This window comes from Pagrus pagrus (genome assembly GCF_965226575.1).
Source record: "Pagrus pagrus genome assembly, chromosome: 8".
In the NCBI taxonomy this organism is placed as follows: domain Eukaryota; kingdom Metazoa; phylum Chordata; class Actinopteri; order Spariformes; family Sparidae; genus Pagrus; species Pagrus pagrus.
Window position 1 is genome coordinate 18,601,848 of NC_140192.1, and position 25,951 is coordinate 18,627,798.

Consider the following 25,951-nt stretch of genomic DNA (forward strand, 5'->3'; position numbering starts at 1 on the left):
AATCTACTTAAATTATTCATTTATGTTTTATTTTATTTTACATCACTGATTTAAAATTTCTCATATCATAGAAATATTTTAAAAAGCACTTTTAACCCTCAATGAAATACTAACTGCTAACTGTATTTAGAAACAAATGAATAAAGAAGTTGTTGTTTTTTTAAACATTAACAGTTAAACACAGTTTGTGGGAATATATCAGACAAACACTCTGGAGAATAATTAGGATTTTTCTAATGATATTAACAATATCATCTTGTAATACAATAAACGATTAGAAGAGTTGAATGAAGTCACTATTTAGCACTAAATACGCCGCAGAGAGATGAAATAATTATGATAGAAATACGCAGCAGCAATAGCTAAATTACTGGAAAGTTATGACTGAACGTCAGAACATTACACTCATGACTGAAACATAGTCACTTCTGAACACAGCAGAGACTCTAAATTTATACAGAATTAAAGGAGTATTATAAGAAAAATTTAGGAGATTAAAGCTGCAAAAAGGTCAAAAGTCATTGCTGAGAATCTCACACACAATCTATGAACGAATCAGGATAACGTGCAAGTATTATATTGTACTAACAGGGAATTTGTAAACACAAATGGGGCGTCCGGGCGGCCTAGTGGTTCAGATGACTGAAATACTCCGGTTCAACTACAGGAGTCCTTGTCATCCCTCCTTTCCTCTCCTTTCCTGTCACCTCTCCGTTTTCCAATTTCAAATAACGTGGCAAAAAACACTGTAAGTAAGCTCCAGTGGCAGTGACAAGTCTTTGTATGTGTGTGTAACTGTGTGAGCGTGTGTGTACGTACGGTTGTTGACCTCTCCGGTGTGGTTACTCAGAGGGATGATCTCCATCCTCTGCTGTCCGTACAGGTAGTAGTCCAGCTCCTCCGATGTCAGCTTGAACCGGCCCGTCGCTCCTTTGCCGCCGTCCTCCAGTCCTCCGCTGCTGCTCTTCACGCTGGACGACACCACGCCGACCCCCCCACAGCTCTGCTCTTTGGCCTGATGGAGAAGCCCCACTGCTGAGTTGTGACCCTGCTGGTTCTCAGGGGGGACCACCACCAGCAGGTCTCCCCCTCCTCCTCCTCCTCCTGGTCCTCCTCCTCCTCCTCCAGGTCCTCCAGGCCCGGCACATACCGGAGCCAATGCCTGCCCGAAGAGTGCGATCTGCTGGGGGACGGGCAGCTGGGAGAGCCCTGCCGAGGTGGAGATGGAGATGGAGGAGGATGGCGTGAGAGCTGCTGCCGCTGCCGCTGCTGCTGAAGAAGATGCTGAAGAGGAAGATGTAGAAGAAGAAGAGGAGGTGCAGTGTGTGGAGGCCAGGAGGTGGCTGTGCAGGCGGGATGGGCGCAGGCTGTCCATGGGGATGGAGAGACGGTCAGGTGGAGGCGGTGGTGGGGCCAGAGGAGCCTTTAACTGCGCCTGAGGGAAGAGCTGCTGCCAGTGCTGCAGGTAGGACGGGTCCACCTTCAGGAAGGCCGAGCCGCTCGGGTCGCCCGGCTTCAGCATGGCTGCCCGCAGGCTGCTGGGTGGAGAGATCAGAGAGGGTGAGGTGTCAACCATGGAGATCGAAACACACACAAAGGTCAGGGCAGAGTGTACGGGAGACACTGAGGGTCAAAGCTGTTCACTTGATTTCTATTACAGGGAGTTAAACCCAAACACAAGATGAACACAATCAAACCTGTCACACTAATCACTGTGATTCTACATTAAAAATAATCTGTCAGGCATTTTACTGAGACTGAGATCCCAAAATTGAACCCATTTCCAAGTTTGTTTAGGTTGAATTTACTCGAAAGGTGTGAAACTGATGCTGATCGCATGTGGAACACAGAATTCAGCCTCATCAGTCACGTTCAGCCCTCCTTTTTCTGTTCAACTGAGCCAGATCACACCTGAGCTCAGTCTGATTTAGTTTTAGGTTTTTTTTCCATTAAGGTGTTCCCGCTGAAAAAAGGCTTTTGTTGCTTTACCCTGAATCACAGGTTTGTTTGTGTTAAATTTACATGAACACACATGAGACGTTTAACCTCCTCCAGCACGTAACGTCCACATTTTCCTCAATCTGATGATGTTGCTTAAAATGTTCAATTTTAGACTTTAGATTATATAAAAATCTAAATCCTTGAATATTTAAAACATGTCAAACTCTTAAATACATTCAAAGAGTGGAGCTTAAAAACAAAGTGTTCAAAATTACATTTACACCAAAGCCCAAAAATTAAGCACATCCAGTTTTTAAATCTTCATATTTAAAGTGATAATTTGTTTTTTGACCTGATTATTTTTTCTTCTTGAATTTACATTTTACACTTTAAGCTGGGTCTGATTCCACCTGGTTTCCCTCCTGTCAGTCAGCTTGACTTCATATTTCAGGCTTCAAACTGGGCTTAAAGATAAAATTAGACAGAGAAGTGCTGCTTTAAATTTACATCTGCTTTAACAAATAAATACAAATAAGACAGTAAGTCGCTCGTCAGCTGGCACTGAGCTCATGTTTCAGGTGTTTTAAGATGATCCTGATCCGTTTATTCAGCTTCACTGTTTCAGCCTGCAGGATTTCACTGATGTTTCATGAGAAAATACAGATTTTATTCTGCAAAGAAAGTTGAACATCAACTTCTCAGTGTGCTTCTGTTAAAAAGAAATATCCAGATAGTTTGATGATTTGTTCAGTAAAAGATGAGTTTAACATGGACACAGGTTGTTTTTCTTCTCAATGAATTCATTCCGCGGGGACCCCTTTTATTTCTTTAAAAGCACCAGAAAAGGCACATTTTCAAGAATTTAAGGTAACGGAGTCCCAAGCAAAGCCATGAATTAAAGATATTTTCAGAAAACGTCTCATGCGTTTTCAGCCTCATCATCTGAAAGCTGAAACTTGCACGAGTCTATTTAAAAACCCTGAAGTAGTTTTATTCAGTTTTTTTCGTCATCCTTTTAAACATGAGCAGTAAAGTCAACAAAACACGTGGTCAGTCGCTGTTTCTCAGACAATAAGTGTGTATAAACTGTACAGCCAATAAAACACTCAGTGTAAACTGACTTCAGCCTGGCTGACCCTCCGCTTCAGCCCTGCTCTGCTCCGCTGTCTCGGTCACGGATGGATGTTTTAGCGCGGATTTTTACGCACGCCAAGCGCAAAAAACCGCACCAAATGAAAGCAATAAAAAAACTGCGTGCGCACATTCAGGCACACTTTGGCTTAGTTTACGACGTAAACCAGGCGGTGAGTAAAAGTTTCATCAGAATTAACAGATAGGTCCGGTTAAGTCCAGCCAGATCGGCGGTCCGGCGTGCTGTCCGTGTCCGAACAGAGGCAGCGGTCCGCGGGTAGAGACTCTTGGACGCTCCGCTGTGTTCTCCCAGAGTTTTCTGGGATGTTGCTTTCTTTCTTTGTTTTGTTTTATCTTCGGTTTTTTTTTTGGTTTTTTTTTCGTTTTGTCTTTTGTTAATGTGGAAGTTGAAGCTTACTGCTGTCAGAGTGTGTTAGGCGGCTCCTTGTCGCTGATTTCCGGACAGCGATGGAAGGTTTGTCCCTCCTCCAGGCTGCGGTGAACCATCGAGGGGAGCCAGGACAGTCCGCTGCGTCCTGCGCGTCTCCGGAGCCAAAACTACCGGAGCAGTTGCAGCGCGAGCCTCTCTCTCTCTCTCTCTCTCTCTCTCTCTCTCTCTCCCTCCCTCCCTCTCCCCCCCTCTCTTGCATTCACTTGCCCTCACCCCTCCCCTCTCCTCTCTCTCTCTCCCTTATCTCCTGTTGTCTCTCTCTAATTCACGCGTATTATTCCTCCCTGTCTCTTTCTTCACACTCTCACACTTTCCTTTCTACTCTTTAGTTTTCTCCATCCTCATCCCAAAACTCTCTCTCTCTTTTTTTTTCTGGTTTTCCCTCTCTGAGTGTTGGCTTTTCTATTTATCGCCATCACTCTCTTCTGGTCCTCCAGATTCAGCTTAGCTCAATTCAAATTATCTTTATTGACACTAATGTACATATGGTTCAGAGCAACAGGCTCCATGCAAATCTGTGTGTGTGTGTGTGTGTGTGTGTGTGTTGACTCATCTGCTGTAAGTAGCAAATGAACACTGGGTCCTTCAGTGTTATCTTTAGGTTTATATTTTATCTCTCCTATTGATCGATCCATCTAAAGAATGGAAGAATATTATAGTGACTAACTTACTGTATATCTAAAAAGAACATGTTTCACTATGTTTCTGGCTTTATGGCTGTTCTGAGTATTTTTTTAGTTTAAAAGTCTTTTTTATATGTTACAGTTAAAACAATTACTGCTGGTATGACATGTAAACGGACTCTGAAACTTTGTCCGTAAAATGCACTGTACACTCAGTCCCCTTCGTAATGCCCTGATCGTAGCCTATTGCAAGACTGTTTTGTCTTTTGAGCTGGTCGACTCATAAAGAGAGATGTAGCAGATTATACATTGGATTCCAACCAATCAGAGCTTGCGGTCTTTCATAACTTGTGAGGAGGTGATGGGTAGGGTAGGAGGTAAGGAATCACCAGGACATTGGTCTATTTGATGTTGTTGTGTTGGTGTTGTTCCTGGAACATCATAATTCATGTAGCTCCAGGGCTACAAAAAGCGACCAGTCCCCATTTGGAGCAAGTTGTTGGTATAAGTGCAGTGCTCTCACTCAGGAGACTAAGGTTTATATCCTGGTTGGAACATAATATTACTATAACATTTTATTTACTGTATATTATTTCTTTTCTGTTTTTCTTTTAGGTTTACGCAACAAAAATATTTGGTCAGGTTTAGGCAGCAAAAACACTACATTTGAGTCTTTTTGTCTGTAGCTATGTTGTGAGGTGCTCTACATGCTCTTGTAATGTATAGAAGAGACAAACACAGGAGTGTTTGTCTCTTCCATACATTACATGAAATAAAACAGCGACAGTCTCTTCAGACACTCTTTTGCACCACACATTAGTTGGGTGGGACCATTATGAAGCTGACATCATGGAGTCTGATCCTGGCATAAGGGTCCATCACACCAAAAAGTACAGAGAGTAAGCAAACTTTGTATGCACACAAAAAATATGGGTGACAAAAGGACTAGTTTGGGTTGTTGAACTACTGTAGCTGGTGAGCTTGGTGCTAACATGCCATACAGGGTTTTTAAATCCAATAGTCTTTACATTGTGATGACATCACAGATATTGAAATCGCTTTTTGAGGCTTAAGGAAATTTCAAAAATGTATAATGGAAAGTCACAACTGACCTTGTTTGCAGATGGAGGTGTCCTGTCAACAGTTTTACATGTTTCTTTTATAATGGTGATCTATACGGAAAATGCTTTTTGGGTTGATGGGGATTTTTTTAGCTGCAATACCACGAGTGGCCACCAGGCAAAACTGGAAGCAAGGCTGAGCAGCGCCCTCGTATCGAGGTCTATAATACATTCATGGAGAAAAAGGCTCCGAACTAGTTAGTTTGATACTGAAACAGTCAGTTCACAAAATAATGTATAATACATAGTTAGCTAGCTCATTAGCTTTGTTGTTAACAACATATTTAAGGGCTCTATGTCACAATTTGTAGCCATTTAGATGTATTAATCAGTTTTTTATTGGCCATATGTGAGCGGATTATAACATGATGTGAAAAATGAGACCTTCCCTGTCTCCCGGTTGCCTTTACAAACTTGCTGCTGGACTGTGGATTTCTTTGTGAAGGACTTTCCACGTCAGTCCACAGGATTTGACTTTACGCACGTTCTCCAGCGCCTCGTGTGGGTGCCAGTTTCCGCTCAGCTTTAAAGTGAGCAACAGTAGCTAACGTAGGTTTAGAAATGGAGTCTGCTAATTTGAACTTGCACAGATGTTCCACAGAGCCCCTTTAATCCTTCAGTTTGTCACATTCACTGTCAAAATCAACACAACTGGAGATGCATGTTTTACTGGACAAGAAAGGAATAAGAAATTGTAATCCAATAAGTAACTTGTAACTTAAAAGTTTCAGACAAGTGAAATAAGTTTGTACTTAAGTACAGTTATTGAGTAACTGTACTTAACTACTTTCCACCACTGTTCCAATGAAATAAAAAAAAAGATAATAAAAAGATCTGTAACTTGTGGTAGTTGTGTTAGAGTGGGTGTCAGCAGGAGTCTCGTCTTCTTTCAATTCATTCATCTTCTGAACCCGTTTTGTCGGTGCTGCAGCATGAAAACATTTATTCTTAGTACTGGTCTTGTAGGTGGTCGTCCTGCTGTCAGCTCACCTCAGCTTCTTTATCAACCTCTCACTTTATGTATGTGTGTGTGTGTGTGTGTGTGTGTGTGTGTGTGTGTAGATAAGACAGATTACAACCGAGCACATTGTGTTATGGGTCTGACTTGTTATCCACGACCTCGAACTTTCCCACCCGTCTACAACTCATGCACACACACACACACACACACACACACACACACACACACACACACACACACACCAGGCATGTAAGGCATACAGTACGTGTACGTATATCAGTCATTGTAAGCTGTGGATAAGAACATCAGCTAGTATGCCTGAAAACATAAATGCATGTGTGTGTGTCTGTGAGTGTGAGTGTGTGTGCGTGTGTGTGTGTGTTGTTATGACTGGCGTCGCCCTGACAGGGCCCATTTGTCATCCTCGGGACCTCTGGTGGATTGATAACGAACAAAAACACAAACATAAGCGTCTGAAAATGAACTCTTGTCGGCTTAAAGCGACTTTTTCAGCGCAGAGGAATGTGGAGCAACAACAGGCCGTCTGATTGGCTGAAGAACAAGTTCAGGGTCGACGGTAGCCAGTGGGGAGTCACAGGGTTGGGAGTTTGAATCCCGGCTTCTCCAGTAGGTAATTTAGCTCTTTTCACCTTTAAGACTGTAAATTAGTTTAATGTAACTTTAAAATTTACTGTGAAGACATTTAAAAGGTATTTCCCATTTGCACTATATACACTGTTATATTTTTTGTTTATATCGTATATGTATGTTTTTTCATGCATATGTGTGTATAACTTTACATCTTCCTTGTAAATTTAATCTATTCTCCATGTTTTGTTACTTCCTTTAGTGCAACTTTTATACACGTGGTGGGAGCTAAAACTACATTTCACTCTGTAGTCCTGTATTGTGCAACAACAGTAAAGCTGAACCATGAACAGTTTTGACATTCAAGGAAGTGGAATGGGCTCTCGGTCCACTTATACGTCTTTAGTTCCTTTTTTAGCCAATTTTATGGTCTTCATAGCTGGTTGACATTCCTTAGTCGCTCTGGCATCACAAGACCTCACATCCAATCACTTCGCACTAGACTTCTGCATGACTTTAGTCATATATGGTGAGACAATAATATCACTAGCTGACTAATTACTAATACAGTCTAACTCTTACTGTTTATCACATATTGAGTTCAACCTGCATCCAAACTTTCAACCCAATAAAGAGACCTGAATCTTGTTCTTGTTCAATGTCATATACGTTTTTTTTTTTTGTTTATTTGTTTTGTTTGTTTTGCTTTCTTTGATGACTTTAGAAATGTCTATTATTGTTGTGAAAAAATGGGCAGTTGCATCTTATAGGATGATACATGAAAATGTTGTGCTTTCTGCAAACCTCTGTGAGAGCAAACTTTCAAATGTCCCGGATTTACTTCAGTCTTTGATTTGGATCATTACACAACAAATTCTTCAGAATCCTTGGATGCTCAGAGAGCAAATATATTGATCATAAACTAACAGTCTGTCTGATGTTGACATATTAAGAATTACATTCTTGATATTTCAGTCAGGACAAAGTGTTGGACCAACCAATCACTCACTGCCATTCCTAGAGCCATGTCTCCAGTACAGTATGGCTAACAAAACGTTCTCTGTTCTTCTGTTCTCTTGCACTCATGACATTTATTGAATCTGTACATTAAATTAATGTTTCGGTCCCTGCTGACCATCTCCAGAGAATGACTTCTCTGTTAAAATTACAAGAATCAGAAGATGTTTTTCTGTTATATATATATTCTAGCCTATACAAGATATTGAGCTCCTCTCGCATGCACCTGCTTAAGAAATAATGGATGCAGTCAGTTCAAAACAGAAATTAAAGATAAAAGCTGCAATCAAAAAGTCAAATGTTCAGAAATCCTCAAAAGGTAAGACAGCTTCTTCTTTTTAGGGTTTTGAGGAACTCATTCATTTTCTAAGTTGCAAAGTATTTATTTTCCAATCTTTAAACATGTAATGCAGTTAAAGTTAAGATGTCCTGTGACTCAACATTATAATTATTGTATCTAGAAGTGATCAGTGAACAGAGGTTATGAAGCATGAAATAATCATTCTGTCATCACCAGAAATTGATCACAGAAACAGATCAATCTTCAAATGTGAATCAGTTGTTAGGCCGCCTCATCAAACACCCATTGCATTAATGATTTCAGACAACATTTTATCTTCCTCATATGAAAAGTAACACAAATACACTAGAGGAATAGAGAAGGGTTAAGAATAAGTTCAGATTTTTTATATTAACTTTGACCCACATTAGCTATTGATACAAAGTAATAAATTCAGATTTTTGGTTGAAGTAGAATAAAATGAGACACTGATTGACTGTATTCTCATGTGGAGGTAAATTTTGATTCAACTGCCCTCATTTGATTATTAAAAGTATATTTAAAGCATTTACACACAATTCAAACAAGCAGGGGAAAAAGCTTTATGTTAATAGGTGACTGAAAAATGCAATTAATTGGCTTTTTCTAACATATATCACCTTAACTCCCATAAATCTACAGCTTTGGTCTCTGCTGTTTGTTGCTGGTTTTTTAACCGCTTTTATGTATTTTTATTTATGAGCCAGCTTGTTTTAAATGCACATAAACAATTATTTTTCCACCTCACCATCATCATAATAAGTCCATAATTACAGTTCTTCCCCGCATCGTGGCTGGGGATCCTCTGTTTGAGGCAGAAAGCGCAGAGAAAGAAAAGAAAAAAGGAAAAAAGGAAAAAAGGCGAGCAGGAGGAGAATTAGGTGTTTTCATCCATTGATTAATGGCTTTCTAAAGCAAAGCACATCGGAGGAGCCGGCCGATCAATAAATTAACTGCCCAAATTCATCATTTTCTACAACAAAAGCTAATTATTTAGACGGCTGCAGGAAAAGAAAAAACACAATATTAACAAGAGTTCATTTAGCAAAGCAGTGTATTCCTGCATGTGAGAACACTGCAGAGCTGCTGTTTACACTCACAGGAGCTTCATATTCAACATAAAGAGAAAGTTGAAGTGAGATTATTAAAATGATGAAAGCAGATGTTGATTAAAACTCAGCTGTTTTAAATCTGTGCAATAATTACTGATTATTTGAAGATATAAAAGATAAGATATATTGATAAATATCAGTTTCAATTACTCAGAAGAGCTATTACTGACCAAAATGTGTTCTTAAATAGAGTCATCATTGATGTATGTAGTTACATCTGAATAAAACAGTCAAAAGACAAATAGACTGACCATTTTAAAGGTGCAGGGTTTGACTATTTATCCATGCTAGCAGCTCCTGTGTTAGTGGGCGTGTTACTTAAAATTGATGTCCCAATCTGTCCCACAACTGTTGGACAGATTGTCATGAAATTTTGGTTCACACACTGTCAAGTTTCTCTCGCTGTGCCTAAGTACAGCCTCACAGAGCAGCTAGCATGGCGGCAGACTAGAGTGTGGCTCAGGTCACATTTTTCTGTCCTAGTAATAACCGAGCCCAACCAAAACTCAACAGACGTTCTGTTTTTTTTTTTACATCGACGTTGATGTAAGCTGAAGCATTACGTAACCCTGGTTACAGCTTGTCTGTTTACCCTGATTACTGACATTTACAGTGTAGATGACTGTGAAAAAGGCATTGTCCTACACATATATAACATTTAAAAAAGCTATACATGTATTTTATATCTATGGTTACACATTACTCAATACAGGACCAGAGTTACATCCGGACAGAAACTACTGCTGTCAACAAGTAACCCAAACCCAGACATCATCTCTAAATCTTGGCCAGTTATTTTATAAATGTTGGTCATGTATCCTTGCTCCACTGCAGACTATTAAGTACAACACAAAGTGGTCGTGTCGGAAGCGTTCTATCATTTGATGCTGATGGCACCCAGACACACAGGAAAGCAGTGAAGACGCAGCTGCCAAGAGGTGATGATCCTCGGATGATGTCGTGCTTCACAATTTAAGTTCAGCATTGAAGCAGGAAGCATTGTGTCCTCTTGTTGTGTGCGATCATGAACGCCAGTTTCCTCGAGGCATGTGGTGCATGTCAACGTCAAAAAGAAGTCTTACTCTATATATCTGAATATTCTTTTGATTTAGATGGTTGTTAAAACACTGACGGAGCCTTTAAAGGAAAATTGAAGGTTTAAAGGGTTCATTTCCACTCTGTGCTAAATGAGGCCATGCTGGTTTAAATCCATGAGGGTTAGTTAGCACATAACTGATGGTAATTCAATTAAAAGCGTTGGCATGTCCCCTGTTCATTCACACACACACACACACACACACACACACACACAAACACACACACAAATACATGCACAGCCCCCCTGTAACCTTGGTGTGCGAGCCTCTTGTATATATATAAACGTACAGGTTTAAAGCAGTGTCACTTTCATTTACATAGGAGCATGTTGTTAAGGTCCTGCTTTGACATTCAATTAAAACGTTTACATTTCTGCTTAATTAATTCGGCGGATGGCGGGAAGAAAAGACGAATGGACGGGCCGCTTTGACAGGAGACCGATAACTCTGTGTGTGTGTGTATGTGTGTGTGTGTGTGTCCCAGCCGTGGTGTTAAGGTCACGGCAGGCTGACTATTATAATTCATCTCTATAGACATGTATTCAGCAGGGACTTATATCCTCTTTTTCAGCTTTATTTCCTGCAGCTGAAGCCGAGCTGAGCTGAGGTGTTTTTAATGCAGTAAAGGGTTTTAAATCTGTAACACCCGCCTGTTTGGACTTCATTATCCCTCTGTTTATTGTTAAAAACTAACTGCTGCAGCTGATTATCGATCTCTGCATGCTGGAAAATGCATTTGTTTGTCAATCAGGAAGAAAGAAAGATCTTTTTTCCTGTTTTGAATATAGGACCGAAGCAGATTTTTGTGATTTTAAATAAACGTTAAATATATAAAACCTCCTTACATATTACCTCAGTAATATTGAAAATATTAAAATTATTCTCCAAAACTATGGAATGATAAATTTTATTCCCTCAGTTTTCCTGTGATAACGAGTTAATTTCATTTGTTTTCTCGAGATCTCGAGTTATTATCTCCAAATAACAACTGCCGTTTTCCCGAGATAACGAGATAATTTTCTCGAGTCTCCATAATCTCAGGCCTATTATATCACAGTCATTATCTCGAGATCTATAATTAATTAACTTGTTATCTCGGGAAAACAAAGTTTCATTATCTCGAGATAATGAAATTTTGTTTTCCCGAGATAACAAATCAATTTCATTTGTTTTCTCGAGATCTCGAGTTATTATCTCGAAATAACAACTGCCTTTTTCCCGAGATAACTGGATAATTTTCTCGAGATCTCGAGATAACGAAACTTTGTTTCCCCGAGATAACGATATAATTAATTTGAGATCTTAAGAAAACAAAACGATAGTGTAGTATATTAAATCATTGCAGGAAACATCATTCAGTGTTGCAATGTCAGAAGAGCAGGAGCATATCGATCACCGCATCACATATCTTTTAAATCAAGGCCTGACACAGGCTGAAATAGCATTATGCCTTGCTATTACAGATGATATACACATACGTGTGCGTAATCTAAAAAGACGGTTAGCAAGGCTTCAGCTATATCTGCGTCGCAATCTAAGTGAGCCTGATGTCGTCGTTAACTACATAGCTGACCAGCTACGAGGTCCCGGGCATCTCCATAATCTCAGGCCTATCATATAACAGTCATTATCTCGAGAGCTCTTATTAATTAACTCGTTTTCTCGGGAAAACAAAGTTTCATTATCTCGAGATAATGACACTTCGTTTTCCCAAGATAACGAGTTCATTTCATTTGTTTTCTTGAGATCTCAAGTTATTATCTCGAAATTACAAATGCTGTTTTTTCGAGATAACAGGATAATTTTCTCGAGATCTCGAGATAACGAAACTTTGTTTTCCTGAGATAACAATATAATTAATTTGAGATCTTGAGAAAACAAAACGATAGTGTAGTATATTAAATCATTGCAGGAAACATCATTCAGTGTTGCAATGTCAGAAGAGCAGGAGCATATCGATCACCGCATCACATATCTTTTCAATCAAGGCCTGACAGGCTGAAATAGCATTATGCCTTGCTATTACAGATGACATACACATTAGTGTGCATAGTCTAAAAAGACGGTTAGCAAGGCTTCAGCTATGTCAGTGGTCCCGGGCGTCTCCATAATCTCAGGCCTATCATATCACAGTCATTATCTCGAGATCTCTTATTAATTAACTCGTTATCTCGGGAAAACAAAGTTTCATTATCTCGAGATAATGACACTTCGTTTTCCCAAGATAACGAGTTCATTTCATTTGTTTTCTTGAGATCTCAAGATAATTATATCGTTAGCTCGGGAAAACAAAGTTTCGTTATCTCGAGATCTCGAGAAAATTATCTTGTTATATCGGGAAAACGGCAGTTGTTATTTCGAGATAATAACTTGAGATCTCGAGAAAACAAATGAAATTAACTCGTTATCTCGGGAAAACGGAGGAAATAAAATGTATGAATGCATGGCCCTTTAGGGCAATTAGCTACGCAGCTAGCGGTTAACATGGTAATGTGCTGCCCTGTATTAGTTGGAGTTTGACTTCAAAAGGTGGCCAGTTCTTATATATGCACTTTGAAGCAGTTCTAAAACTGGTGTAACAATACTGTTTCATTTTCATTTTATTTTCATCAATTTGCAATCATTCAATCATCATTTGGATCTGTCTGTTTGGAGGTATTTGCTCCTCCAACAGAGAGGGGGTGCTGATGTTGATGCTCATGCAGATGCAGCTTGACAAACACTTCATGTTGTATAAAACTATATATTTATTTAAATTGTTAAAACATCTTTTTTAAAGCCAGCCAACTTTAAGCTTTGACATCTGTTCATGGTAATAATAATAGCTGAATGTTTCCTGTCAGTATCAGGACCTGCTCCTCCAGGTGTTGTGCAGGCTGACAGGTGTGACATTCTGCTGGTTACTACAAATGATCAAACACACAGATGTTAGCCTTTCTACCAGTTCAGGATGTTAAAGGTCGACACAAACACAACTGGTAACCTTTATTTATCCAGAGCTGGTTTGACTCAGACTGGAGACAAATCTATTGTTCAGCAGGAACGTTTTTCATTTGGTCTCACGAGCCCCTCAGATTTATCATGAAACCCTTCGGAGGGTCTCAACCCTTTTGGGTTAAGCACAAAGCCTCTTTTACATGTTAAATATTTAAAGTTAATACAACGTTAAGTTTATTGGTTTTTCTTATGCAGCCTTTGTCAAGCTTTTTCTTATTCTTTTCTTTTTATCTTCTCCCCTCCCCTCTTGTTCTTCTATGGACGTTGTGTTTTCACCTGTGTCCATTTGTTTGTTATTGGTTTGTAAGCAGGCTTACACAAAAACTGCTGGACACATTTTCCATGAAACTTGGATGAAGGATAGGTCTTGGACCAGAATAGACCCCATTAACTTCTAGTGTAGATCTGGACAAAGGGACAAATTTTGTGACAATTTCATTCATTTTTCAGGTTGTGAAGCATGGATCTTGGTGAAATATAAGGTATCAGGTGTATTAAGGGTTAAGGCTTGGATAAGGCTTGACTGAGTTAAAGGGAACTGTTGGGTCTTGGTGGAGGTATACACTCTATTGAGTACCATTCTAGTTTTTTCTTTGTTGCTCTTTCATTCTCTCCTCTTCTGTCCATGATTCCTCTCCATCTTTTCTTGAATCTCCTTATTTGAACTCTTCTTACCTTCCTTCCTCTTGTCTCCTTGTTTCCTCTCCTTTCTCCTTGTCTCCTCCCCTATACTTATGCTTGTATACTTTTATCTACTTCTTACTTATCCTTTCCTTTCTTCAGTTTCACTCCTCCTCTCTCCCTCTCCTTTTAATCCTCTCCTCCTCTCCTCAGTGGGCGGAACTGTGATCCAGGTCCAGCCCACAGGGGGAGTGGTCTGCTGATGCAGCCGACTTTGGAGCGCTGTTTCCCGGCCAGCCTCCCAGCTGTGACTAGCTGTGATTTCCTCTTCTTCCTCTCCCCCCTCGCCGTATTTACTCCCAGCAGAGGCCTGCCACCGCTCTCCGGTTGAAGATGGAGCTCCGGACGATCCTCCCCGCTCTCCTCTTCCTCTCAGCCGCCTGTCTGCAGCCGGTGTCCGGCGCGGCTCCACGGAGGGGACCGAAAGTCACCGAGAAGGTGGGTGATGAGATTTGCCGCATTTATTTGCATGAATCCAAAACTGCGTCTCTTCTCTCCTCTCCGTGCGCCGTCGGCATGTTGTGTGTGCGCGCACGGACCGTGGATACTAACGGGGCACACAGGACGGACGCGCACGCGTGCGCACACAGAAAGTGACAGGCGACGTGTCCGAAACATGCACTTATCTCACTGAAGAATAGACACACACACGCACACACACACACACACACACACACACACACACACACACACACACACACACACACACACACACAGCTGTACACGTGTCCATTCAGATGAGACTCAATGCGCAGTGCAGTTTGCCTGCAGGGCCTGACCTCCTTTCTCTATTAATGTTATGTACCATCCAGTCTTCACTGCCTCTTCTGTTAACTTTAGTTTAATTCATCACGTGGTTTTATATGAAATCATATGCAGTTATTCAGCTGCAGCCTGAAATCGTGTGTAATGACTGAGCCCCGGTTTGTCAACACCTGCTTTTATTGTGAAGAGGTGTAACTTAAAGGGGCACTGTGTAGTTTTGGAGAAGAAATTTAAACTCAGAATTTTAATATTTACAATATTACTATTAATAATAATAATAATAATAATAATAATAATAATAATATCATAATACAAACTCAGAAATGTTTATTTTTTCCATGCCTAAATAGTCAAGCTGTTCTCAGAGGAAAATAAGGTCCCCAGAACACTGTTTGTTTATATTTGGCGGACCCTGCCACCTTTCTAGCTTCAAAGTAAAACAGTATGAAATTGTGTTGTCCTTTAAGGTCAGTTTGTTTGTTCAATTTATGAGGATCTTTCTCTTCGGAGATATATTTCTTCCCCCAAAACGAAGTGTTCAAAGGATGAGTGCTTGAAACAGCTTGAAACTGTAACTGCATTACTGTCATGAATAATCGCTACCCGACTGAACAGTTACATTTTTAGATAAAGACATAAAATGGAAATAAAAGCAACCAACAGACTGGCCCGGCCACACACTGCCCTTTCTGTAACAGCTAGTGACAGAAAACTGATCAAAACTGAGTTTTAGGGGATAAGAAATCTATTTATGATAAAGTAAACTTTATTTCATAATTATAATACAGGTTTACGTTGCAGAGTGCACAGTATTATGTGCTGGAAAAGCTTGAAAATGCACTTGTGAACGCTTTAAAAGTGCTTAAAATTGACTATGGAAAAGGTGTAGGAACCCTGGATTGTGGACTTTTGTCAGGATGAGATTAATCGAAGAGATGATAAACAACATCACTCAAAATGTAACATTTCTCTACATACAGTATGTGAAGGAGTTTAAGTAGAAAATTATAAGTACAAAAACGACTCAAGTAAAGGTTTTTGTCACTTCACACCTCTGACTGACTGACAACCTCTCTCTCTCTCTCTCTCTCTCTCTCTCTGTGTGTCCAGGTGTTTTTTGACATCACAGTGGCGGGTCACGAGGTCGGGCGGATCGTCATCGGCCTTTTTGGGGAGGTCGTCCCACTCACTGTCAATAACTTTGTCTCCCTGGCAACCGGAGAGGTAAGCCGATGCTGTATACAAACGCACCATCACCTCCACAGCATGTAGCTGGAGGTGTATATGTATATTTAATATACATTTTATTCAGCATTTAAACTCCCTTGTAATTCATTGGGATATATATTAAAATAGTTGAAAGTGCTCTTTATCATTCTCAAAAAGCAAAAAGTAAAGTATTAGTGAGTATTTAAAAGGAAAGTTTCGCCTAAATGTAACAGTAGGGCTTTCATATCTTTAGTCAATGTTGCAGATGAGGTGTCATTTTATAAATAAAATATATATAAATAAAATTGTATGTTTAGTATATCACATGTATTCATTCATCATATGTGGTTTACAAACATTTCTGCCAGAAAACATTCAAAATGTTGACATTCTCGGTCGTCTTATCAAGGAAAGTTTTTTTGTTGTCATCACTTCAGATGTTTGTTGTTATTGAATCTCCTGTGTGCTCAGATCTTCTGCATGTTGTATAATCCTCTCATACTGTGACTGTGCAGTGGTCGCAGTGTTTGCTTAAGTTGGTGCAGACGGTACAGTGAGTGTCCCGTGTGTCTCTGCAGAAAGATTACGGCTACAAAGGGACAAAGTTCCACAGAGTCATCAAGGACTTCATGATCCAGGGAGGAGACTTCACAACTGGAGATGGAACTGGAGGTGGGAATGAGACCCAAAGTGATACTCTGCTAAAAGCTTCACATGTGTCCTTAACGACTCTGTAAGGACACTCCCACACAGAGTTTAAAAGCCAGCCAACTCCTCTCCAGTTAGTTAGAACTGAAGAAGCCTCTTGGATGAGAAGTGAAACTGAAACAAGTCCAGTTGCCTACGATACAGCACCTAGATCCTCCTGCAAATCCACTTCTCTGATTTCACCTCAGTGTGTTCCAAAAACTCTTTTTTTTTCACCGAAATACGCCTACATGCACACCTTCTGTTAAACACACAGAGCTGTCAAGTGCAAAAGTCAGTGTTTAAGGGCCATGAAGATCAGTGCAGTTGTTTGACGAATGTAATCTTTGTTTACTTCACAACGAGAGAATGTTTGAAAAGAAAGTTAGAGATGTGAAAAAGTTTTGTATTACAGTACTTTCACAGACTTTTTCACCACATGGAAGTGACCAAATTCCTTTTTCTATGCAGGTCACAGCATCTATGGAACAACTTTTGCAGATGAGAACTTCAAACTGAAGCATTTAGGAGCAGGCTGGGTGAGCAAACACACGTCTGTATTTCTGTTTTCTGACATAACACTCAGTATGAACGAGTAATGTGTGGAATGTTTTTGAGCCACAAGGTTTTTAGACTTTGTTTCAACTTTTTGGAGGATCAGCTCGTTGACCAAAACCTTAATATAACACCTGTCAAATCGGTGATGACATGATGCATGAAATCGAGAACTGTGTGTGTGTTCATACCAGGTGAGTATGGCGAACGCTGGTCCCGACACCAATGGATCACAGTTCTTCATCCTGGCTACCAAAGCACCGTGGCTGGATGGGAAACACGTGGTGTTTGGCAAAGTCCTGGACGGGATGGTGGGTGGAACGTCAGACACTTTTCATAAATCTGCTGCATGAATATATCATTGGAAGACTAAACAAAAACTACTGAGAAGAAAAAGGCATCCACATTTATTGTTCTGAAAGTTGTGCCACAGCTGAGCTGACTTCCTGAATAGATTCAGTGGCTCCGCCCACACAGGAAGCAGTCCAGGTAGGGAAAGGTTGGGATGGGAGGAGATTTTTCACATGAGAATGATTCACAATGAAAAGATAAACGTTTGAGCTTCAAGGATTCATTGTTGATCAGTGAAATAAGAGTTTATTAAAAAAAATCATAATACAAGATCTACTTGCATCATGAAGATTGTTTTAGTTGTTTTCAAGTTATAAACTTGAGTGACGATTTACATCTGAGAGCTCCACAAAAATCCCAGCTATGTGTTTTTTCATCCAACATTTATTTCTTTGGCATTCAACAACTACAGCCTTTTTTTAGTTTTATGCTGCATTCCAGTCAAACTCCCAGATCAGTATTTCCTAGTTGGAATATCCAACTTCCGACCTCTAAGTGTTCCAAGTGCATGACGCCTGGAAACTTATCTAAATATTTCATTCACTCAGCTGATACAAATACTTTTGTCTATAAATATGCTGCTTGTAATAATAATCTCCTATGATAACCTGCTTATAATGTATGAATCTTTTCCATCTGCACTGAGCTAGCTAACCTGTTTCTGTCTGTCTCCTCTGGCAGTCTGTGGTTCACACCATCGAGCTTCAGGACACCAACGACAGGAACCTGCCGTACACCGAGTGTGTGATCGTCAACAGCGGCAGGATCCCCGTCAAAGAGCCCTTTGTAGTGGAGGTGGAGGGCTGGTAAATGCCTCTGTTAGGAACAAAGACAGGATGTGATTATTATGAACTGGTGATCAATCAGAAGTCCAGTTTGCAGTTTGCCAAATGCACTTTTTCATATTATAACTTTTGCATGTTAACTAATGACACTAATAACATGCTTGAAACTAGGGCTGGGTATTGTTTAAAACTGATTGATAACAGGACTGATACAATATTTATATTTATATGCCTTAATTTAAACAAAAAAACATTGAGGGTAATCATGGTATTGATTTTGGTATTGATGCAAAAACATTACAATTTTCAATTTTAAGGAATAGAAACACGTTCTTCTGTTTTTCTATTCGACAAAACAAAAAGGCAAAACGTGTCAGTGTTTAATTTTGTCTTCACACAAGTCAAGTTGTTCAACTTTGCCCAGAGCACAATACAGATGAAAGTGATCAGAAATGATGATGAGTACCAAATGTTAGCATGTTAAAATGAGTTGTAACATGCCAGATACTGCTCACCCAAACACTAGTCAGCAACAGTCCTTCAACCTGGTGCAAGTGAACTTGACTTCTGATCGATTTCTACTGCATGGAGATGAGAAAAACATAAAAAAGAAAAAGGAAAGAGGAGAAATATTGTTATTAAGTTATTAACAGACCATATCACACAATGATGTCTAACAATTGCCTGTGAGGGGAGGGAAGATTTTTCTGACAAATGACTCTGTGGCACATATAAAACATCCACTTTAACAGTCACAAAGTTAAATTCATCATAGATAGTAAAGGGATACACATTGCCATATCATACTATTCTCTATGCTCAGGTGAAAACCTAATATCTCCAAAATGGCCACTTTTTCAGTATTGAGTGCCAGGTTTAAAACTAATTTCAGTATTTACAATGAAGAAACTTAACAGTCCGGACGTACATACAACTTTTCTCCACAAGCATTTGTAAACAGTATTATTGTTGGCGCCGCTGTCGCAAAGAGAACTCGGTCAATTCCACTTTCTTCATAGTAGCAACTACCAACAACAAAGGATAAAAATGCAGGTTTATCCACTCATTGAGTCTATAATGGACATCATTTTCTTGGGAGACTTCAAGCCCAGTGGCAGACAAATTTGCAAATGGAAAACTAAGGAAGGAATAGTAGTACTTCGTAATGATACGGTAAAGCAAAGGTTGAGTCCATTGACATGGCGTTTATTTGTGACATACTCCTTGTAAACGGACCTCCTCTATATGTAATACAAATACCTAAACTATGGAGATATGAGGTTTTCAGCCAACAGTGACACTGCATTCAGAGAGGCGTGGTGTCAGTTCGATATCCTGTGTTTAGCATTTATCAGGTTCACTGTGGTTCATGCTAACGGTTTTATACGTTAGCATAGTTGCATATTTAGTGGATGGTGCCAGTTAGCATCATGAAGCTAAATAATGAACTGTGACTCTAACATGACATATATCATGGAAACTTGCACTTGCACAACTATGTAGCTCCTCATTCACTCTCTTATTGCCAAATCATTCTTTATTTGCCAAACGTGCTCGCACTTTCTATGCATCTAATTGATACTTCAATATCTTCAGTTCGATATCTGTTTATAGACATATGCAAAAAAAACTGCGTAGCAAGTGTCAAATGCCATTGTAGCACTTTATAATGATTTTTATCATTCCATCTTGGAAAATGAAAATTTCTGTTCATGTTCTGATTACGCAGAGTATAAGTGTATTTTCCTTCCGATGCGTTATGCAAAAACCACAGCACAAATTGCACAGGAGGAAAATGTTCTGTTAATACTGTTGCTGTCCTCTCAATAATGATATCAAGTGTTGTGCTTTGTGTTGGGAGGTGTGTTGTTGCTGACTGTCATCAGGTCAGTGAACTCATCTGACTGTTAATGTTTTATCTTGTGTCATTGTTCTTTTAAATGTTAATGTTGTGGTTTCAGTTAACCCCAAACTGTCATGGTAGCATTATAGTTATAACTGATATTCCTCACTGTAGTCGATGCAGCATTCAGAACCTCTTTAATAGCAAACATATCAGAAGTTCTGTTTTCATGATTTGTAAAAACAGCAGAAGAAGAAGAGTGCCAACAAGTGTATTTTCTACAATAAACAATATGCTGTTGCTAAACAATCTTACACAATGTTGTATATATGTCTCTGGCCTATTTCTGTTTTTCCATTATGTAGCAGTTGTTCAGTGCAGCCCTCAGGTGATCCCCGTCAAATCAGTAAATGCCACATAAGCATATTGTATTTACCTGGCGGTCAGACAGTCACCAGTCAGTGGTAAACACTGTGTGTCCCATAAAGTGGACAAAGAAAAAAGCCACTCCAGGATGGACATGACAAACACAACTACATCACTATAATTTTATGTAATCTGCCCAGACATGGCGTTGTTACAGATAGATAAACCTAGATTTAATCCTCTCCTCCCAGTCTCCACAGTAATACAGTTTAATGAGCGATCCTGCAGCACATGATTTACAACCATGTTTCCAAAAAAGCTGTGTAAAAAGTACAATGTAATACAATACAAGGACAATTTATTTATGTTCAAACTTTACTTACAATATTCTGTTACTGACATAAATCCCAAACTTGGATTCATCAGTAAATGGGGCTTTTTTCCAGTCATCCACTTTGAAATTCTGCTTTTTCTAAGCCCACCACAAGCCTTTGTCCTGGTTTCACCTCATGAGAAGGAGTCTTGGATTGTTTATTTAGCAAATTCTGATCAAATTGCTTGACTGTCTTGGAGGGATCCAAAGCTTGATGTGGTGCTCTTCTAAGGGTGTGACCGCTTTGGGTCAGCCGGATTGTGCTTTGGATACAACTCATCAATTTCTATACGCTGCCCCCTTAGAAACCTCAAGTCTAGCCATGATTTGAGGATAAGAAATTGCCTTCTTTGCTTAAAATAACAATTTTGCTTCTAAACATTCATTCACTTTCTGAACCTACAGTTTATATGTGTATACATATGTATACATATACAATCAAACACATACATATATGTGTTTGATTCCCCTTGTGTGAGTGTATGCAGGCCAATAGAGCAAAACTAGTTTTTATTCTGATGTTTTCATGCTACCACCAACAAAACTGGGCATATTTGACATCACACCAACATCTGGTACAGAGTGAGAGAGGGGCAGACTCTCAGCGAGTTAAACCTCCGTTCTATTCCCTCTGCTCTCTGCACTTACCTACGTATACTGTGATTAATACGCCTAAACGCACAATTTATCCATTTACACGTCTCTGTTGTATGAAATAGCGATTTCATTGCGACTCATTAAGGCAACCTGAAACGGGATAGGACTCACAACCAGGATACTATAGCAGGTAAATGCACTCGTTGTGCAAAAGCTTCGTTTCTGGGGTGAGAAAAATGTCCACCCAGTGAAGATGTAGGGCCAAAATGGAGGGAAATATACCGTATGCATCTCTAAAGTCTACCAGTTTTAAGGTGAATATAGATTTTAACATATACTATTCTTGATATTCAGCAAAAAGATAATGTTGGTAGTCTGACTAAGTGCAGCCACAAAGCATCCATTACCCACATTTAATGAGCTGTAAACATGAACATGAAGCATATTTATGCTTGTAAACCCCAAGAACAGAAGCTCTTCCTCTGAAACATTTCCAGTGAAGATCAGAACCACAACGGAGCCGTGACTAAACCACGGACGTGAAACCCGTCCAAACACTCTTTTCATTCTCCATTCCACAACTCAAACTTTGTCCTGAATAATGCAGAGACCCTCTTTTGTCTCTCATTTGAACCAGTTGTGGGTCTGCAGGCCGCTGCTTGAGAAGCGTTGGCGTTAAACGGTGTAATTATCGTCGGTAAAAGGTGAAGCTGCAGAGGAAGGCCGAGAGCTGACAGCTGATCTCTCAGCGCTGACACAAAACTGCTGCTAATGAGAACTACAGCGGGTGATTTGTTTTCCCCTGTTCTACAACACACACACACACGCACGCACGCACGCACACACACACACACACACACACACACACACACACACACACACACACAGATGCAAACAGATAAACAGATAGACTCACACCTTCACACACACACACACACACACACACACACACACACACACACACACAGGGGAGGAAAACATCTCTGAACACAAAGGTCAGAGCGGAGCAGAAATCTCTGGAGGAAGACAGGAAGTCGACAGAAAAAAGTGAAATATATCACCATTGTCCGCTCGATGTGCTCGATGCTCCTGTGAAAAGTCAGATCTCCACAAATTAAGAAAATAATCCAGATTTTTACTTCCGATTCTTGTTTCTTTCACAACAGCTAAAGCAGGCCGAGGCTCTGGAGGAGTTTCAGAGGGGCCGTTTTGTATAGTCCATCTTTGTCTTCTCCCAGAAAGCTGTTATATACTGATTTGGGTGGACTGTTATATTGTGTGTTGATTATGAATCTGTGAATTTGGGTCATTTTTAAATCTGACACAAAGCCCAGAAATGTAGAGCTCTTTTCAATTGTCTTTAGCTAGTTCACCTGTTTTCTAATCTTTAAGTTGCTCCTGAGCATTTACTTGTTTTGTTGATATTGTGATATTAGTTTGAGGGTTATTTTTGTAAGCACCCTAGGAACCATCTGGCGGAAGCTAACGTGGATCCTCATAAATAAGGACAAATAGAGATGGTGGAGGGAGAACCAGAGACGGGAGAGACACATGCAACAAAATAATTCTGCTTGTCCGTACAGGTTTTTAAAGTTTCTGTCAAAATCCAATATTATCAGAGCCACCAATACTAATGATCAAAGACATAAACAATTGAATGAATGAATAGTGATGACTAAAAAAAACAGTTTTAATCTGTAAAATCTGTTTGTGTTGAATCAGTGGTTGTTTTTTTTTGTCTTTAAACACACAGAACAAGTTTCAAAATGTTGTTAAAGAAGGAACTAAAAACTAATAAAAACCTTTCCTCATGCTATGATACTTCTAAGTGTTTGTTTTTGTGTTTATATGTGACTGTGTTTCTTGTTTAATATTTCAAACAGCTGTTGCAAAGTGAGTTTTCTTTTAAGGGTAAATAAAGTAAAGTGATGCCATGAAGTGAAGTGAAGTGAAGTGAAGTGAAGTGAAGTGAAGTGAAGTGAAGTGAAGTGAAGAGCTCTTCACATTCTTTACAAACAAAGTGATATTGCACATGATCGAGCCTGGAGGACAAACCCAAATGATGTCTTCAGTAAAAAGTTTGATGAGAATGAGAAGTCAGACTGAACACATGGTACATATGATTGGATATTTAGAAGAGACATTTGTTAGATGTATGCTCTGATTTCATTTATTATTTTAAAAAATGACAGGCTGGGATTTTCCAGATTTGTTGATGTGAAGTTTAACATATGTTCAAGAAACAACAGATTCAGGCATCTACATTTGCAACTAGGATCTAGGTGTGAAAGGATTTTTTCAAGTTAATCTTCCAGAAAGTTATTGGTTGCTTCAAAGGAACCAATAACTTTTACCGTACCCTATAGTGTATACAAGTTTTATTAGAGGGGCACTATGTAGTTTTGGAGAAATATTTCAAACTCAGAATTTTAATATTTGCAATATTAATGAGGTAATCATACAAACTCAATATTTATTTTCTTCATAACTGAATAAGAAAGCTGTTCTCAGAGGAAAATAAGGTCCCAGAACACTGTTTCGAGCTATAAAGGTGGCAGGGTCCGCCAGATATAAACAAAGATAAAAAAAGAAACTACACGACAAAGTCAAATTCATCCTCTGATGACATTTTTAGACCTCTGATCACCAAATCAATGATAACTGAATACTGTCTCCTTACAATGTGCAGTTACATTTAAACATTCAAAAAGATGCATTCAGGCTCTTAAAATTATCTTATGCTTCGCTTTTTTAAAGAGGTTTTAGCTGTTCCAAGTCTAGCACATCATTGGAAAACACACACGGGCCCAAATTTATGATTTATAAATGTATACATAATTTTTAAAATCCTACAACTTATAGCGTTTAAAGGACGACGACACAAACTGAGAAGAAAATGTCATTTTCTGACCCTCTCTACAGTTTGAAACCTCTCAGCTGAGGCTATATTTTCTGCCTCTTGTTTCATTTTTTCCACAGGACCACCTGGTGAGATGGACACACAGACGGACAAACTACCACCTTAAACATCCACCACCTCTCCTCAGCACGCTGCGGAGAAACCCCTCTCTGTTTGTCAGAAGATATAACAAGACTGTCTGAACCCGGCGAACCAGCAGAGAGCCCGAGACGGAGGGCAGAGAGGGTTCTGGGGGGCGAAAAGAGAGAAATAGAAAGCGATAGAGAGACACAGAGAGAAAGAGACAGAGAGGAGGAGGAGAGAGAGAGAGTGGTGGTAGGTTTTTAAATGGTCCGGAGGGATGCGTGTCGAGGAGGAGGAGGAGGAGGAGAAAGGGAGGCTCCCACAGCGACTGCTAGTTGTTATATTGGGGATCTGTTAGTGGATCAATGAAAAAAGAAAGAAAGAAAGAAAGAGAAAGAGGGAGGGAGAGAGGCTGTGTGGAAGGATGACAGGCCTCATTACCACCAAACCTCAGACAGTGATGCTTCTGTGTGTGTGTGTTCGATTGTGCTTGTGTGTGTGTGCGTGTGTGTGTCTTACATGTACACTGTGTGTATTCCCGTGCCAGCAGAAGCCTATTTACATGCATGAGTGTGTGTGCTTGTAAGATTGTCTATCCTTTCTCTCTCTGTATAACTCTGTGTGTGCGTGTGTGTGTGTGCGCGCGCACGTGTGTGTCTGCTCCCTGCAGGCCTCCGTAAGAGAAGGATGATGGGACAGAGTTGTTTAAAGGTCAGCAGCAAACACATCATCAGACAGAGAGAGCAGCCCTGAGAACTAACAGCTAACCTGAACACACAACCGCAAACTAAACTTGACCACAACCCAACTAACACACAACTCTAAGGCTGCATTCAGTCTGATATTAAAGGACAATGCTGCTGTTTTACTGCTGGGGTCATCAGTAATCATAACATTGTACTCTGTGTTTAGCAGGTATGATGATCACCATCTTAGTTTCACATGTTAGCATGTTAACCTTTGCTAATCCAGCCGCTAGCATGGCTAAAACGTTGTCAGTGACTGTCATATACACCTTTTTTCTTTTATTTCACTTATCAAAACATTGTTATTTATCATTACAGCTGTTGACATCAGCAACATAACAACTCAAGTTCCTCTTGCGCTGTAACTGTGACCCCAAGCGTCCTCTCAGGCTCCAGGTCTGCCAAAGTGTGAGTCTCATAGCGGGACATAGTGCTGGTATTTGGTGCACTAACTGAACATAGTCATTTTCAGATGCTTGTATTGGATGGACCCTGGAAGGTGGAAAATCAATCCAAGAACTCTGGAAGGAAAATGGTCTCCAGTAAAACAATCTGCTGCAGTTTGAACTCAGATCTTTCAGCCTTTTGAAGTCGAAATGTTCTCCTTTCTGTAAAGTATACTGCAGCTCTGTGACTTTACAAAGTACATCAA

General features: G+C 39.8%; 2 protein-coding genes across 3 annotated transcripts in view; one reads left to right on the forward strand and one right to left on the reverse strand.

The window, feature by feature from the left end:
- prdm6 (PR domain containing 6) overlaps window positions 1–3,149 on the reverse strand; it is a 74,679-nt gene extending 71,530 nt beyond the window's left edge. For both annotated transcript variants that reach the window (XM_084359480.1, XM_084359481.1), the window contains exons 1-2: window positions 3,063–3,149; window positions 820–1,538 (exon numbers count right to left, since the gene is read on the reverse strand). In XM_084359480.1, coding sequence (XP_084215606.1) covers window positions 820–1,522 — 703 coding nt within the window. In that variant the 5' untranslated portion in view covers window positions 1,523–1,538; window positions 3,063–3,149. The remainder of the gene's footprint in view (window positions 1–819; window positions 1,539–3,062) is intronic.
- Window positions 3,150–14,252: 11,103 nt separating this feature from the next.
- Window positions 14,253–20,543, forward strand: ppic (peptidylprolyl isomerase C). Its single transcript, XM_084359442.1, has 6 exons — window positions 14,253–14,477; window positions 15,915–16,028; window positions 16,592–16,685; window positions 17,172–17,239; window positions 17,450–17,566; window positions 18,288–20,543. The coding sequence occupies exons 1-6, from the start codon at window positions 14,373–14,375 to the stop codon at window positions 18,414–18,416; spliced, it is 627 nt and encodes a 208-aa protein (XP_084215568.1). The 5' UTR covers window positions 14,253–14,372; the 3' UTR covers window positions 18,417–20,543.
- Window positions 20,544–25,951: the final 5,408 nt, after the last annotated feature.